The 17,222-nt window shown below is 43.9% G+C and overlaps 1 protein-coding gene across 5 annotated transcripts in view; it reads left to right on the forward strand.

The window, feature by feature from the left end:
- The window catches only part of RASGRF2 (Ras protein specific guanine nucleotide releasing factor 2), a 121,813-nt gene that overhangs the window by 71,394 nt on the left and 33,197 nt on the right, over window positions 1-17,222 (forward strand). For 3 of the 5 annotated variants that reach the window (XM_058043574.1, XM_058043578.1, XM_058043576.1), the window contains exons 16-17: window positions 5,495-5,623; window positions 6,861-6,950. In XM_058043574.1, the coding sequence (XP_057899557.1) occupies window positions 5,495-5,623; window positions 6,861-6,950 (219 nt within the window). The remainder of the gene's footprint in view (window positions 1-5,494; window positions 5,624-6,860; window positions 6,951-17,222) is intronic. The other 2 variants (XM_058043575.1, XM_058043577.1) reach the window with 1 other exon arrangement.

Below are 17,222 nucleotides of genomic sequence, written 5' to 3' on the forward strand. Positions count from 1 at the left end.
CTCCTTTGGGGACAGAGGAATGATCTTCTTAATTGGAATAGAAGTTTGCAGTAATCTTTTTTTATTGTTGTAACACTAAACAGAAATGATGCAATTTAAAAATGCTTTTATTATTTCTAAAATTAATATTTAAAAATGGTTGTACATGGCTGGGCTTACAATCTGAGGAATTCAATCTGTAAATCTGAGCAAAATGTAGCTCAATTTTAGTTGGCAGTACTATAATAACAAAAAATTAAAGAGAGGAAAAAAAGAAAAGGATTACCAAATACAAAGTAAGACAAACGTGTTTGAAAAGTTATGTCTGCTCCCTACTGAATGAATTAGCAGTGCCCTGCTAATAAATCAGATGTTTCATTGTGCCAGGGGATTGTTTTTTACAGAATGCTGCCTATTGTTTAACAAAAAAAAAATCCCATTTTAACAGGGAAGTTATCCACTGTGGCATTCTAGGAGCCTGCCGATGAAAAGCAGGGGCTGGAGTCATTAGAGTAACGTTGGGTTTTGGACCATGGGATGGTCTATACAACACCTCATCTGCTGACACCTGATGGGATGCACCTCTCAGACGGAAGAGAGTTTCTAGCATATGAACTAGGAGGATTCATCAATAGAGCTTTAAACTAGTTTGGAAGGGGGAAGGGACAAAACCAGATCGTGAGAGGCAGTGGGGTGATGCACTTGAGGAACTGAGGGCTGGTGGGAGGTGTTGGCTACCACAGACCAGAGCTGAAGAGTTTCTGCTCCAACACACACAGCATGAAGGCCCAACGAGAGGAGCATGGATCCTTGGCCCAGTCCCAGTGATTTGACATCACTAGCATAAGTGAAACTTTACCAGGATGAGTCCTGTGATTGAAGTGCTCTGTTGAACAGTTACAGACTCCTCAGGTAGAATAGGCAGGGCAGATGAGGCAGAGGGAGGCACTGTGTGTAACAGAAGGGTTAGAATGTAGGGAGGTCACAGCTGAGAGCCTCTGGGTAGGAATCAAGGGGCAGTGAAAGGATGCAGATGTCTCTGTGGGAGTCTACTAGAGATCTCCCAGCCCTCACTGTTGCCTTTTTCCCAATCTGGAAATGGAACTTGAAATAACTTTAGAAAGAAGGCAATATAAGAGTGGAGCTTTATTTGAAGGCCTTCAGAGGCAGTTATGGAAAAATGTCCACAAAAAAACAGCCCCACAGAGGTGAGTACCTTTTATAGGTGTTAGGAATTTGTAAAATTGATAAAAAGCACCAATTAGGAGTACAAATGGTGATGTAACTCTCTCCCAGGTTAAATCCCTTCTTTAGAGTCTAAGATTACTAAAACACCTGGATGCCAACTTCATGTACAAGTACTCGGAGGGCTGACTAGGAAAGGTGCCTTCCTTGACTGGTTGCTTGTTAATGGAGAGGGTTGTATGAATGACATGACTGGGGGCTATCTTGCTACAGCAGCCACAAAGTGATTTAGATTAAAATCTCTTTTGCTAGGAGGAAAAGTGTCAGAAAATTTTCACCCTTGGACATGAGTAGAGCGGACTTTAGGCTGCTTAGGGAAATAGTGATCAAGATCCCTGGGAAAATTCTTCTGAAGGTGCTCGGGTCCATTAGTGTGGGTCACTTTTTAGGTATCACCTACGGGCATGGGAAGCAGCAATTCCAAAATGTTGAAAGTCAAACAGGTGCGACAGGAGGCTGGCTTGGCTGAACAGGGATCTTCTTTTGGAGGTAAAGCAGAAAAGGAAGGTGTGTGCCCAGCAGGAGAAGGCTGGGTGACATGGCAGGACCACAGAGATGGTGCTCTGCAGGAAGAAAATGTTTGCAGCCAAAGCGTAACTGGAGACAAAACTTGCCAGAACTGTGGGTGGCCATAAAAAGAGGATTTTAAAATACATTGGCAAAAAACAGTGCAGAAGTCACACTGGCCTATTCCAGAATGAGGGTGGTCAACTCACAAATAGAGAACTTGACAAGACAGGGATATGTATTGTTTTTCTTACCTCTCTTCAGCATGGGCTAAGGGAGTCCCAGTGCCCTGAGCTGAATGACCATGGTTTGAGAATGATAAACTCACAGTTAATCCTGAAGTTTTAGGGATCTGCTGCACCAGCTGCATCCCTATAAATCTATGGAGCCTGATGGGATTCATCTGAGACTACTCAAAGAGCTGGCTGATGTAATTGTGAGGCTTCTCTCGATATTTGAACAGTCTTGGATGTGTGGAGAGGCCCCAGCTGGGTGGATGCTGGTAAACGTTGTCCCAGTTTTCAAAAAGCGCAGGAAGGGTGACCCTGGAAACTGCAGGGCCATCATTCTCACTTCAGCACCTGGTAAGGTCATGGAGAAAATTACCCTGGGAGGTATTGGAAAACACCTTGAGGCATCATGCCACAGAAAAGTGGACAAAACCTCCCTAGCAGCAGTGCAGCACTGAGCAGCAGCCACTCCTCATTCAGCTGGAGGCACAAGGGGCTGTCCCCTCTCAGATACTGTGTGTGCATGCTGAGCACAGAAAAGGCTCCTGTTCCCAGGCTGTGTTGTACAGGTGTGCTCACAGGTTCTCCCAGAACAGACATAGATAGGATAATCATTCCCCCAAAGTCATCAACGCCTTTTCACATGAGTTTGTGTGTCTCAGGGGTCCGAACAATGGTCTCTGGTGGTAGGCCCTGAAGTGACAATTGACCGCCCCATGAGTTCAGTGTTACTTTCCCAAATATGGAGCTGAGTTAGTCTAACTAATGTAATTGGTTATTTTAGAGATGAAAGTGTATTCTCCTGCTCCTCTTCTTGGTTGATGTTTAACGTGATCCCCATTATGCAGTTCCACAGGCCAGTGATTTCACAAAATAATCATTGTCTTTTCCCTACCAGCTGAGCAAACAGGTATTCATCTGGCAACAATAGGTCAGCATGGCTTCACAAGGGGGAGGTCCTGCTGGTCACACCTGAGTTCCTTCTATGACAGGGTGACACACCTGGGTGACTTAGGAGAGGCAGTAATGCGATCTTTCTGGACTGCATCAAAGCTTTGGATACAGTCTCTCCCAGGATCCACCTGGACAAAGTGTTCAGCCCACAGGTGGATAAAACCAGCGTGGGCAATGGGCTCCTGAGGCAAGCACAGAGCATGGTGGTGGCTGGCACTGGTCACTGCTGGGGTTCCAGGGTTCTGTCCTCAGCCCCTGCTCTGCAACATCTGCATTAGCAACCTGGACACAGGACTCTAAGGAGTACTAAGTAAGTTTACTGATGAGACTAAATTGGGAAGATCTGTCAACTCCCTTGAGGGCAGAGAGGCCCTGCAGAGGGAGCTCAGCAAATGAGGGGTGGGAATTCACCAAGTGTGCTGGGTTTAACAAGGGATTCTGCACCTGGCATGGGCACCCCTGGCTGTGTGGATGCCCTGGGGAACAAGGGCTGGAGAGCAGCTGTGGGGTGGGACCTGGGGATCCTGGTCCTTGTCCAGTTTGATCTGAGTCAGCGGTGGCCCGGAGCCAGGAGGGACATCCCTGTCCTGGGGGGTACCAGGCCCAGCATCACTCGCTGGGGCAGCCTCACCTCGACCCCTGGGGACAGTTTTGGGCATGTCAGAATGAGCTAGAGCTGTTAGAGAGTGCCCAAAAGAGAGACATGGGCATGGTAAAGGGTCTGGAGGGGCCCCACGAGGAGCAGCTGAGGGTGCTTGGTGTGTTCAGCTGGAGCAGAGGAGATAAGGCAGAGCTCAGCAGGGGCTGCAGCTCCTTCCAAGGGACAGCTCCCATCTCTGCTCCCTGTGACAGGGACAGGGCAGGTCAGGCTGGAGATCAGGAAAGGTTCTGCTCCCCCAGAGGGTGACTGCTGGCACTGCCCAGGCTCCCCAGGGAATGGGCACGGCCCTGGGGCTGCCAGAGCTTGGACAGTGCTCCAGGGATGCCCAGGGTGGGCTCTGGGCAGGGCACGGGTGGCACTGGGTGACCCTTGGGTCCCTTCCAGCTCAGGGGATCCTGTGGTTCTATGATATTTGCTCACGCTTTATGCTTTCAAAAAATACTGGTCAACTGTTGTGCATAATCATGGATATTACATAAGCAGTATGCTGGATGTTTTTACATTAATTGCACCACAGAATATTTGTGTGTATATATATATATATCTAGAGAGAGAGGGAGAGAGAGATATTGTTTTTTCTATGCAAAGTTGAGCAAATTCTTCTTGTGCACTACTTTAGCCACCAATGTGGCTAAAAACCAATGTGATGATAGCACAGCACATCCCAAAATACAGGCCATGTATTGAAATTAATCACAGACAGGTAACTGCTGTCTTAGCTGTAACATTTTTGCTCTAGACATTGTAAAGTGAGCTGGTAAAGAGCAGGTTGTTCTGCCCAAGTGTAGGCAGTGGGCACTGTTGGGGAGTTATTCACATTTCTCATTGTGGTCTGTCAAAGCTGGAAGCATTACCTGGGCAGCACGAGGAGCATTTGGAAATGGCCAGAGGCCCATATAAATGATAAATTGCTGTCAGTGCAGTCTCCCACCCCTTTGGGCATCTCCTGCTGAACAGCTTGTGCTCAGTCTGGAGGAATTTGCAGGTAGAGGGTTCTGTCCTGCAGTAGCTCTGTCCAGCTACATGCGGAATGTTGATGAAAATGAGGAACTTTAAAAAGAAATCTCATAAGGGGGATGAAAATGGGTAGTCCTGTTGCTCTGATACTGCCAGAGTTCCAAAAAAACATCTCTGGCTTACTGTAAGTCCAGCACAACTGCACAAATTCTGTTTCTGAGGACATATTATTATGGTGATTGCTGTTCTCTATGACTGTTGTCCATTTACAGGCTGGGATTTTCACCTTCTTTCCCTACCTTCAAAGTTGTTTGCTTTCAGAGTTTCTGTTTTCGAAAGCTTTTGTTTATATTTAGCCCTATATACACAATGCTTGTGCTGCAGGCAGAGCTGTCATTCACATCAAATGCAGGATGTATTTTGTCAGCTTGTTTTCCCTCAGTTTGGAAGTACTGTTTATCCCATTCCTCTTTTTATTCTTCTGATAAAAGAACTCCACTGTAGACTAGTCTGCTCTCCAGTGCTGTTTAGCAATTCTATTGGTCAGATTTTGATTACCCTTTGTTATTGAACAAGGATTATCTTCCCTAGGTCATAGAATATCTGTGAGTTCAAGTACCCTTATTATGTGTGCATGTCACTGCATATTCTCCTGATTGAAAGTGCAGTTTCATCCAACGCACTTTAAAACTGACAATTTGCTGGTTTTCACCAACTTGTTTATTTATTTGTTTTTGCTGTTTTCACCAAGTTGTTTTTTTATTTATTTATTTGTTTGTTTGTTATGAGCTTTTGTGTCAGTGGTACCAGACTTTCCCACTCCTTTAACTCCATCCAGAGGATAATTATTGCCGAGTTAATGGCAAAATCGCATGGCAAATTACAGGCGCGGTACTGTTTGAAACAACAGTAAACCAAATTACGGCTGATCATCAGTACTGACATTTATTCTCTTTTAAAGCAGCAGTTCTGGAAACTGTGTCAGTGGACAGGACCATTCCTGAGAGCGCCTCAGTGGTGGACACTGCAGAGCTGTCCCCGTGCAGGTCCCCTTCGACGCCGCGTCACCTGCGCTACCGGCAGCCGGGAGGTGAGAGCGCTTCCAACAGAGCTTGAGCACTGTGCCCGTGGTCTGTGCAGGGCAGCAGAAAGCACTAATAACGTCCCACTCATCTGGCCTGCTTGTATTTTTTCTTGTTTCTCAGGTATTAAAAATAAAAGAGCCATTAGAATGTGAAGTGCGCCTGTTAAATTTGAGCAGCAATAATGAGGCATGGAAGCACGTTGAGGCTTCAGTATGATTCAGTGTTCTGAAATAGCTCAAGCAGGATGTGCCCAAGTTCAAGACTAATATTGAATCAGTCCTGTTCTCACAGAACTCTCAAGACTCTGACATATTTTTTTCAGCTGATGAGGGGACATATTTTGGGCACCATCTGTAATCATGAAACACACAGCACCCATTGTTGTCAATGGGGAGGGACTGCGTCTGTTTCTTTGTGTGATGCTGAACATTTACAGATGGTCTCACATTATTCATTCCAAAATTTGAAAAGGCTGCTCAGTTGAAGAGGAAAAAGAGAGCTGGATCTCCTCAAATAACTCTCACGTGGCTCTTTGAAATCATTAGCAGGGCTGTGAGCTGCGTCCATGAAGACTTAAAATGCTAACGGCTCCTGCAGGACAAGTTTCTGGGCAGGTGTTTCATACCTGGGACTAAAACAGAAGCAAGGCAGAGCCTTCTCACCTGTTCCCAGGACACTTTAGATTCAAACCAATAGTAATTTCATGTGATTGGGCACATTTGTGGCAAGAAGGCAAGATCTGGGAGCTGGAAACTGTGGGCAGTGTCATCAGAATTCTAGTTAAAAGACAGTGTTCACAGCACTCCCTGTAGAGAAAGTTTGATAAAATCTGCAAAGCTCTGCTCATCCTGAGCAGTGACCAGGGAAAATATGTGAATCCAGTTATCAGAAGATGGTGAATATCCTTAACTCTCTGACGTAACTTTTTGTTTAGGTTAATTTTCTATGCCATTGTTTTTTCTTTATATCTTTTTTTCCCCCCCTCCTATTTGGTTAATATCTTGTTCCACCTCAGCAGTGTCTTAGATGTTTTTCCTATGGCAATATTAATTATACCAATGTGGAAATGTAAACCATATATATGATTAGGATACTTCTACTGTCTTTCACAGAAAATCATCTGACAGTTTAAATAAATACAATGTCCACAAAGTTACGAACATTACTGAAGATTCTAAGTCTTGTGGCTGGTTGATAAAACGTTTGTAGGAGTTAACTTTTTCCTGTCCTTCCCCTTTACAGTGCAGACTGCTGACAACAGCCACTGCTCGGTGTCTCCTGCTTCTGCTTTTGCCATTGCCACAGCAGCAGCCGGGCACGGGAGCCCACCAGGTGAGGGGTGTGCTGTGCAGACAGGTGACACACAGGTGCTCAAGGGGTGAATGTGCCTCAAGAACAGACCTCTGTGTTCTCATGAGTGATGTTCTCATCTCATCCTGGGCTAGTGGAAGGCGTCCCTGCCCATGGCAGAGCTGGAACTGGGTATCTTTAAGGTAATTTCCAACCCTATTGGTCGATTTCTTAATATTTCTAATCCATCCTATTACTGGAAAATTAATATTTTACATGTACATGATGTGCTAAGCATCCAAATAATATCCTTGTTGTTTGTCTTTTTTTAAAATTCACTTACAGATTAAGATTTCATTTCTTAAAATGAGGTTTTCTATGTCCAAAGGTGGTCAATTTTACTTAGTGCAAGTGTATACTGTATTTTTCTTTGGAAAGCAGCTACTGACTGAGGGTATTTAGTGCAACATAAAATACTTGATTTAAGTTATGAATGTGCTGCGTATCTTGCTGTGTACCCTTTGACATAATAATATCTTCCACTAACAGGGTCCTGTCATAGGTCATGTTGCACATAAACAGCAATTTTTTTAAAGTCTACAAAATCAATTTCCCTTTGGCTTGACGTATCCACAGTTCATTTTGAATATGTGTGACAAAGCACAATCCAGCTGTAAACTCATTCTTGCCTCTTTCCAACTGGAATGTCAAAAAATTGCTTTGAAGACCTCAGTCTCAAAATCACCCATGAAAATCTGTGTAAGACTGTGAATGGTCCCTGTGGATCTCAGTGGATTTTGTATCCAGTATGTCTAGAGCTCTGGCCATTAATTGATGGGTGAGATGACACCAGGAGAAAATAATTTCTGCATGAGCATGCATCACTGCTCCTCTTAGCCTTGTGTACTTCCCATGATCTTTAGATTACAAGACAGGAGATGCAGTGGGAGTCCAGGTGACACATGCACACCTTCCCCTCACCTGCCCGGGAGATCACCTGGTCACAGGAGGAGAGCAGGTTGGAGCTGCCTGTCCTACACCCCTGCTGGCTGCGTGTGGGGATGTGTGAAGGAGTTTTGAATGAGTTAGAGATGAGACCTCTGAGTTTTTTAGATGATGTGGTTTATTTTTCTTGCCTTTTACGTAGACAGGAAAGGTGAATTGTGCTCACATCCTCACCACATGGCTCAGAAGGTCACAAGACCTCTAGTTACAAGACATTTTAAGTATTTATTGACCAATAAAACACTGCCAACAAGGATATTTATGCTTTTGAACCAATCTTTAAATATTTTGTCTTATGGACACTTGCTACAGTGTACGTTTCCTTAGCCAATCATGTTAATGGCACACAAACCTACAGTGCTGCATTCTCATCTCCTTATTTACCTCTGTAAGTACTTTTATTTTTTCTATATCTTAAACTCTAAAACTCTAAACTTTCCTTTACTTAGCTCAGTGAGTCTCTGCTTTAAACTATAAACCCTCATTCTCACTTCCAACACCTGAGTTTGGGAGCCTTTTCCAAGGTCTCAGATCAAATCCTGGGTTTAATTCTAAGCTTTGGCTTACAGGCCCAAGGTTCTGAGAATTCCCTGCATTTCAGATTTCAACAGCTGTGTCTGGCTCTGTGTTTGTCCTGTATGTGTGATCACACTGTCTGGTGAACCTGGCAAACTTCTGTTTAGCAATTTTTATTTGAATGATGAATATTCTCTGCCTTTGGAATCAGACTCTGCATGAAAACACTGACACAATTTGCTTTATGATTTAATCCAGTACGTTTACAGATTGTTTAGAAAGCAAAGTAAGGATGGAAAATACTGGGGTTTTCCCACTAAGAACTAATTCAATTGAAAAATACTGCTTTTGAATCGTTAAAACCACTGCTTTTCAATATTCACAATACTGAAGTATGAGAGAAAATACAGTCTTCAATTATGCAGTCAGTAGAAGGAACATCAAAGCTTGGGAATGTTGAAAGGGAAAAACAACGTTCCTAACATTTGTAAGTTCTTTTTCCTGTTGCAGTTTAACTGAGCTCTTCATTAAAGGTCATTCTCCCACATGATGTAAAAAGCAGAAGGTTGTGCAGCCAATTTGACACAAAAATGTGTAGTTTTGACTCTCAGAAGATTAAGTTAGAGTTATCCAGCGTCCACCTGAAATGAGTAGAAAAACTGAAGGTTGCAAACCAGACCTTATACCATGGAATCACCTGTTTTGTAACTTGGTGCAATTATTCATGGTAGAGACAGTACTAAACTTGCAACGTCATGAAGTTCAAATTTGGCTAAACCAAATTTTATTTATTTCCCCTGTGTGTTTTGTCGTGATTGTGAGATTTTTTTTTGAAGAGCGCCTTTTATTCCCCACTGGTTCCTGGAGTTGTTTGTTTTGTAGGCTGGGCATGACCAGTCAGTGAATCAGTTCGGGGACTGAATGACATTGGTGGGTTTTTTTTTTTCTGCTCAGTCATTCCTTGGCTTCCCTGCTGCAGACACTGTGACGTGTGTAATTTACAGTACTCCTACGTGGAGCTTGAGCAGAGTGGCAGGTGAAATCCAGTGTTGGTTAATACCAAGTGATGCACACGAGGCAAAACAGTGTGAGCTCTGCACCTGGAAGGACTGGCTCAGGACTGAGGATGAGGACAGGTCCTTTCCTGAAGTGATCTGGGTGCTCAGCAGGAGCCAGAAAGGTGAAGAAAACATCAGGAATTGTATGGAAAGGAGCAGGAGAGACTACTATGGTACCACAGTACAAATGCAGAATTTGTACAGATATTGAAGGGTATGTACAGTCCTGATTGAGGTGAGAGAGTGAGAGCTGGAAAAGTTTGGGAGTTTGAAATCAGGGATGGGGTGAGGCATGAAATAACTTCTGTGCATGTGAAGTTTAGAGAAGAGAGGGCTGGAGGAGAGTGGATGAGAACATTCTGTAAAAGGCTGGATGGGTAAAAGGGAAGGATAGCAGCAGTGGTGAAAACAGTGGTGCGGGTAAAGGGTTGGACTCAGTGCTCTAACAGGTCCTTCCCAACCCTACCAATTCTACAATTCCAAGACTTTCTGCCTTTTCTGTTGCAAGATGTAGGCCATCAGATGGTTTTCATGGAGCCAGGCTTTAGAGTGCGCCGGAGTTTGTGGCTCTTTGGGCCGTCCGTAGAAGTCAGTGAGGTTCTGCTGAGGAACACCCCAAAGGGAACAGACTTACCTGGGTTCCAGAGTAGAAAGTTACCTGCAAGCAGGGGTTGTTTGAGGTTACCAGACTGGCACAGTAGAACAAGACCAGCAGCTGAAATCAGCTGGGCATCGTGGGGGAATATTAGGAGGTACAAGTCACCTGTGTGTCTTCTATCCTCACTGCTCCCTGAAGTCTTCTGGCCATTTTGTGTTTTGCTGTTGTTTTTTAAATGTTATGTGTTAGTTTATTTGGTTATTTTATTTTGGGGATGTTTGGGGTTTACTGCTGATTGTTTTATTTTGTTTACCCAGGGTGTGAGGCCTTAGCTCTTCTCCCATCTCCCAGTTCTGGCTGGGATGCACTGGGACAAACTGGGTAACAGACTCCCAGCAAAGGCCTGTGCTCACACACTCCCTCAGAACCAGCCATGGAGGACATGCAGTTATCTTCTGTGGAGAGTTCTGGCCACAGCATTTCAGCATGGCTGTCCCCATGCAATGATAACTTTATAAAGTGAGAAGTATGCAAAGCCCTGGACAGCCCTCACGTGATGTACATTGGCTTAGGCTCTCTTTAGATAAGCACCTAGGGGAGCACTGCCTGTGCTGGTCCTGAATTGTGAATGAAACCTTTCTCTAAATCAGGATGGTTCAGTTTCTCATGCCTTTCAGCAGGTGTTTTTTAACTTACTGATTTTATTGCTATTATTTCCACTTATTTTGCAGTTAACTGCTTTGATGATGTCAAGCAAGCTGTGCTGCTTTCCCTGTAGTTTAATTTATCTGCTTGGTTAAATATTAATCTCTACCTATCTTAAAAATATTCTTTCTGTTCTCTTCGAGAAAACTTGCATTTTAGTTGTTTATTTTAACAGCATGATAAAGATAAAAAGAAACATGAAGCGAAAGTACAGAGAGTTAAATAAGGCACCCCATGTGCACAGCTTGGGGCCTGTATGGATGATAATATTCACAGTAGGGATAAATAGAGTAGGTTCTCTCTTTTACATGTCATTTCTCATCTGAGGGATGTGAGGGATGGCTCATGGCTTGCTGGAGCTGAAGTGTTCTGTCACCATTAATTGGCTGTTGCACACCTTATTCTTTCCCCAATTTATAAAAATAGTACAGCCATACTAACAGATTCTAACATAGGAATGGACTTCAGCAGTTTCTTCTCCCTCTGTTTATATACCTCTATAAAACTGGTTCAGATTTCTGCTTTAATCAGTGACAAATCCACACAGAAGTTCTTTAGACCTGCTCCCACATCTGCCTTATAATATGGAAAAGTCCCTCCGGAACTGTGAATGTGAGTGGTCTCATCCTACCAGGTATGCTGCTAATCCCTTGTTTTAGCTTTGCCATGGACAGTCGTGGAGCAGAGCTGCAGCTGCAGGGAGCCCCATCTCCTTGGGAGAGAATTCCTCCCCTCTCCAAGTCTGTCACACAGCCAGTGTCAAAACAAGCAGAGAGACTGGAAACGTGGGAGAGGAGCCTCCTGCCAAAATACTCACCAATCATCTCTAGTCTTGCTGCAGAAATCCTACAGATGTTACAGCAGTTAAGCAACAGCAGCGTAATCTACACAGCACCCACACAAACCCTGGCACTAGATAAAAACAATTTACATGGAGAATTATTTCTTCCACCTGTGGCTGCTGCAACTTGTGAATTTCCCTGGTTTATTTTTGTACAATTCTTTGAGACGTGTTGTTGCCTTTTTTTTTTTTTTTCATTCCTTATCTTTTTATTTACATCTCTTCTGCGCAGAATCAGCGCACAGTGCCAGCATTAGTAAGATATCACGCACTGATTCTTAAAGAAAAAACACCTTTTGGTGTTTCTTTACCAAAACTGCTCTCCCTGCAGGCCCTCATACTTGTTAACACTCACAAGGTATGAAGGTGCTTTCTGTGACCTGAGGAAATTTGATTTTAAAATATCTGAACAGTTCTGTGGATGAAGCCAGCTTAACAAAATAATTCCATTTTTGTTAACAGTTATTAAAGTAAGAAGTATTTGCATAAACATAGGAAACATAGAGATTTCTTCTCTCCTGTGAATGAAAAGTCTTTAATTCCAAAACCAGTCATTTTATTTTGAAATGGTTCTATCAAACATGAGCTTCAAGGAGACTGTTCTGACAAAAACGTAAATTCAAGATGTAAACTAATCTAGGGCATTTTTTATTTAACAATTCTACCAGATAGGTTGAAAGAACTCTGAGAATTTTGTGTGTTCCTCAGCTCAAGCTGGAGGATGATCTCCCCACACGGACAGTTAATATTAGACAAGAAGCAAATTCTTCCACCCAAACAAACGAGCTGTTCCCTAATGAACACAGCAGCTTTCTTTCAAAAAGCTCTGGCACACGATTTTAGCTGGTACAGTGTATTTCCAGCATGCCTCAAAGCTGCCTTCCTCCTCTTCCTCCTCCTCCTCTCCAGCCCACCGACCACGCTGTGGGAAGGTCTCATTTCTCACCAGAAGAAGGTGACATTGTGGGGCAGGCTGGCAGTGGGATGGCAGCTGTGGTTGGCACGAGGGCCTGGCTTCCTCAGTGCAAGCATTTGTTTTTTTGAGGCACATGTGAGAGGCAGAGGGCAAAAAAGATGCAGGGGAAAAAAAGAGTCTTTGGGGGAGTATCTCTGACAAATAATGATCTTCACATAGGAAAATCTGCCCTGGGCTAGTGAGAAGGACAGATTGGTTTAATCTCTCTAATTTTAGTGATTTAAAGGAGCGATTTAAATGACAGCTTGAAGCTGCTACACAAAAATGAATTGCATATATATGACCCCTTTCAATTAACTGACTGCACACATGTCAGGTGCTAAATTACCTTTGTCTTGAGTTACTTACTTCCTTCTCTTTTCACAAAGAAGAAACCTTAATCTAAATTGCCCTCAGTTTTAGGCCAGAAAAACTGATCTGACTGTTGACTAGACCATTTCTTGGCGTCCTCTGGTTTTGCACAGCTCTCACAGTCTGCCTGCAGAAGCGACCAGGCCTTTCCAGCTGCAGCAGATTCTCACTGAAGCCAGAGCAAAACCCGCTCTGTTCGTTTGCTGCAGGGTGCCAGTGGTGCCGTCCTTCAGAGCAATGCAGAACACCCGGGCACTCCAAAGTGCTTGCTGCTGCCATGTGCTGCCACTGCCTGCTCTGCCCTTTGGACAAGGCTTTATTGCAGCCTGTGGGTTCTGGGCTGATGGACCTGCCTTCGTGTCACTGCCTAGGGAGGGATAGAGTTCCTTTCTGAATCTAAAACTGTGTAAAAAAGGTAGTTATAGGCTACATTTCACCGATTTTTAGTGCAGTAGCTACGTGCATAACCCGTGCATCGGTGAAAGAGGAGATGTACGAAGGGAAGCGTGTAATCCTTTTGCATTGTAAATGTCTGGTTTATTTTGAGCTGGCTATTACTCTATTCTTGATCACGGCCTGGGGTGAAACATTGTAGGCCCTTTCAATAGTTTCTGGGATGTAGAGCTGCCAAACCTCAATTTTGGAGCAGCTGGGTGTGGTTGAAGATAAGCAGTGTGGAAATGCTTTTGTGAAAGTGTCAAATTCAGTAGCCACTGGAATGAGTGTGGAAAGTTCTCCTCTCTCAGAGGTGCTCTAGGAGTTTGTCAGCTGTAACATAACCCAACTGTAACAGCAATAGCAAGTAGAAATGGACCTTTGTAAATTACAGCTGTGGTTTCCAGAATGACAAATCTCTAGAAAGCCATATAAGCACTGAGGTTGAGCCAGATGAGTCCTGCGAGCTCTCAGGCTGACACACTTTAGCCCTGCTTGATTGCTCTCACAATATTAAGAGGGCATGAAAATTAGCTGGAAGTAGTAATTCACATTCCATAAAGATCTAGAGTGGGTCTTGTGTGGGTCTTTCCATTCTGACAAATCAGGCACAGCCCGATTAAGGCCGTTTATTTTAAAACATCGAAATTATCATGAGAAAGTTCTGCAGAAGTTTTCAGGGAGAGCCGCTTGGCTTATTTTGGGCTGTGACCAGCGGAGCTGTTCTGCAGTCATTTGGACAACTTGCCAGCTCCCAGCGCGACAATATTTTTGTTTTGTTTGTTCTGGCGGAGGCACTAATTGGAGTAACGGAGCGGCAGAGCTCGTGCCAAGCGGTGGCAGGGAGCTCAGGCCCCGCGTGCGCTGGGAGGGGACGCGCTGGCTGCTCTGCTCTGCTCTGCTCTGCTGCTGCTGCCGGGTGCCCCCAGCCCTCAGCTCGGGGGTGAGGCCTGCAGGGGCAGCACAAGGTGGGCAGCACTGCCAGGGGGATCCTGCTGGCCCCCGCCACGGAAAACTGTGTGCAGACACACTTGATGCCTTAAACAGATGCAGGGTTCCCTCGGCTGCCGCTGCCTTGCACGCACGGGCGTACGTACAGTTCTGCTTTCAAGGGTGTCAGCTGTCGTGTTCGGGGAGAATTTTCCTGATTCTGAGCACAGGAATAATGAAGCGGCATTACACCATCACGTTTCCTGAGATGGAGATTCTGGTGCACGCAGCTGAGTTACTATGGGATTTGGCAAAGACTAGAATTAAGCGAGGTTTTTAAGGGAAATATTTGCTTTCTTTTTTCCATTGTGAGAGGACAGGCTGGGAGAGATTTCCTTGCTGTGTTACGTGGAAGGCAAGCAAACAATATCTGATGTGATTTCGAGCTGGCTTCTACTTTGTGTGGCTGGCTGGGTTATCCAGCCCTGTGCTGTGCTAAATGCCTCAAATTGCATCAGTGGCTACATGCTGACCTTTGAAAAGGTATATATTTCTTCCTGAATTTGTCTGAAAGTATCCATGTCTGAAGCAAAACTGGAAAATGTGCGTCACTTTGTAGTTGATTCTCAGTGTGGTGTCACAAACATTGCTGGTTGTAATAGTAATTCTGCACTCCAGTAATAATCTGGGCTATAACATTTCAGTCCTCTACTGGGAAAGCTTTGTGGAACTTCCTTCTTCTGACTCCAGACATGAAAGAAAACAATTTTGGTGGTGATATCCCAAGTAAAAATTAAGATAAGGCTTTCTAAGCAGTTGGTAGAAGACTGTAATTTTATCTGTTCTTCCTCAGGTTATGGTGAAACTCCAGGTTTGAGTCTAGGGGCACCTCATCTGCTGTCAGAGAGACAGGATGCCATCAAATCGTGCCCTGCTTATCAATCCTGCTTGTGTTCTGACTCTCCCAGTGCCACTCTTCTGTCAGGAATTTAACATGTTTAATTCCCCGAAAATCAAGATGTAGGACCTGTTAACCTTCCCTGGTCCTTTACACAGGACAGCCAAGTCCTTTTTCTTGTCATTTTTGTGTAACTAATGGCCCTAGGCAGGAACTGGGGAAGTGAGCACTTGTTCCCTCATGGGAGCACATTTTAATGAGTTTCCCAGACCCATTTCTGCAGATTCACAGAGGTTTGAGAGGCACTGAGGCCTGCACGTTGAACTTCCTTGAAGTTCCCATCTCATTTAAAAAAACTCTGTGTGGGAAATGTTCGCTGTGTTGCTCCACAGCTGACACTGTTCTCCACTGAAAATGGCTGTGTGACCAAAAAATGTCAGTTTAGCCCCGAGCAGTGTCCCTTTCTGAGGCTGCAGGGCTGTCACCAAAGCAGAGTGACCAGGGCTGTGCCTGATGTGGGCTCTGTGAGGGGTTGGGGTCATCAGGGGCTGTCCGTGCCCTGGCAGGGGGCAAATGGGACCCCTGTTCTGGGCCGCTTCATTCACAAATTTTAACTAAAATTTTTGCTTTGCAATTTTGGATAATTGGCTGCACAGTTGATTCTCATTTGCATTTTGCTTAGACAATGGCTTGAAAATTAAAGTGTTGCATCAAAACTGATCCCTGCTCTGGAAATTAGGAAATAGGAGCGAATAATGATTTTTTTTTTCCCTGCCAGTTTGGCAGAAATTTAGGATCTCTTGCTTTTACTTATGTATTCCTTATTTTGATTTAATATCTTCCTCCTAGCTTGCTCTGAGGAGCTGGCTGCTCAGGAAATAAGTATTTTCACTGGACATTTCCTGAGTTACAGAGCTGAGAAACATTTGTTTCCTGACCTATTGGAGCAAGTCATGAGCAGCTGCAGTGGTGTGGGGAGAGAAGTTTGGGGAGGATTTTTTATGCCTTTTTTCTTTCATTTCATTCCCCCTGCACCCAAGTGTTGCATGCGTAATTAGTATTAGTTTAAGCTTCCAATATGACCCAGTCCTAAATGGTCTGAAAGCTGCTTGTGAGACAGACATGTTGTTCAGAGATTTTTTTTTTGGTGACTGGTGTGCATCCTGCCAGCTTTTGTTTTTCATGACAGTCAACTCTCTGTTCACAGATGGTCTGAAAAATGATACATTTGGCTCCTTGCAATTATCGCCTCCTTTCCATTTAACCTTTATTCCCACTGACATTATAAAAATATGAATAATCTCACAAACTACTTCCTTCAGCTTTAATGAATAAAAGGTAAAAATTCCAAGAGCCATTTTATGTGATTTCCTCTTTTTATCTGTACATTGTCACAACCTGTATTTCAACTTTTTTTTCTTTGTGGTACCGAGCACTTTAAGCATCTGAAAGCTTCCTTTGAATAGTTCTTGAAAAGACTGTGAACATTATGCAATAAATATCTGCTGTACTCCTCTTCATATTGATGATAGAGCAAGTTAGAAGTGTAGATGAATTGTCATTAAGGAAATCAAGAGCAAGGGATCATTTGAGATGCAGAAAAACATCAATAGATAAAAACTGCTTATCTCCTCCCGGAAAGATAAGAGATGAAGAAGGAGCACAGACAAATGTATAAATGTATAAGAAATATCAGCTGCAGTGTTGCCATTCTTCTGTTCCAAGCAGATAATTCAAACATTATTGCAGTGAAAAAAAAGAAGCCTAAGGTGTACTAAAGGTTTTATATAATTGTATAGGGTTATATACAATATAATTGTTAAGGGCTGCCCAGAAAGGATCTTCTTTGTCAGTAGTTCCCTATAGATTTTTATGTAAGTCGTAGGAAAAAAAAAAAGTGCTGTCACATTGCACATTTTCCATGGTATTCAGAAACCTGAGAGCACAATTGGCAGCAGCAGCAGCCTTTGAAATTCAGGATCTGCTCCTTCCTACAGATAC

Source organism: Melospiza georgiana, chromosome Z, assembly GCF_028018845.1.
Source record: "Melospiza georgiana isolate bMelGeo1 chromosome Z, bMelGeo1.pri, whole genome shotgun sequence".
Lineage (NCBI taxonomy): Eukaryota > Metazoa > Chordata > Aves > Passeriformes > Passerellidae > Melospiza > Melospiza georgiana.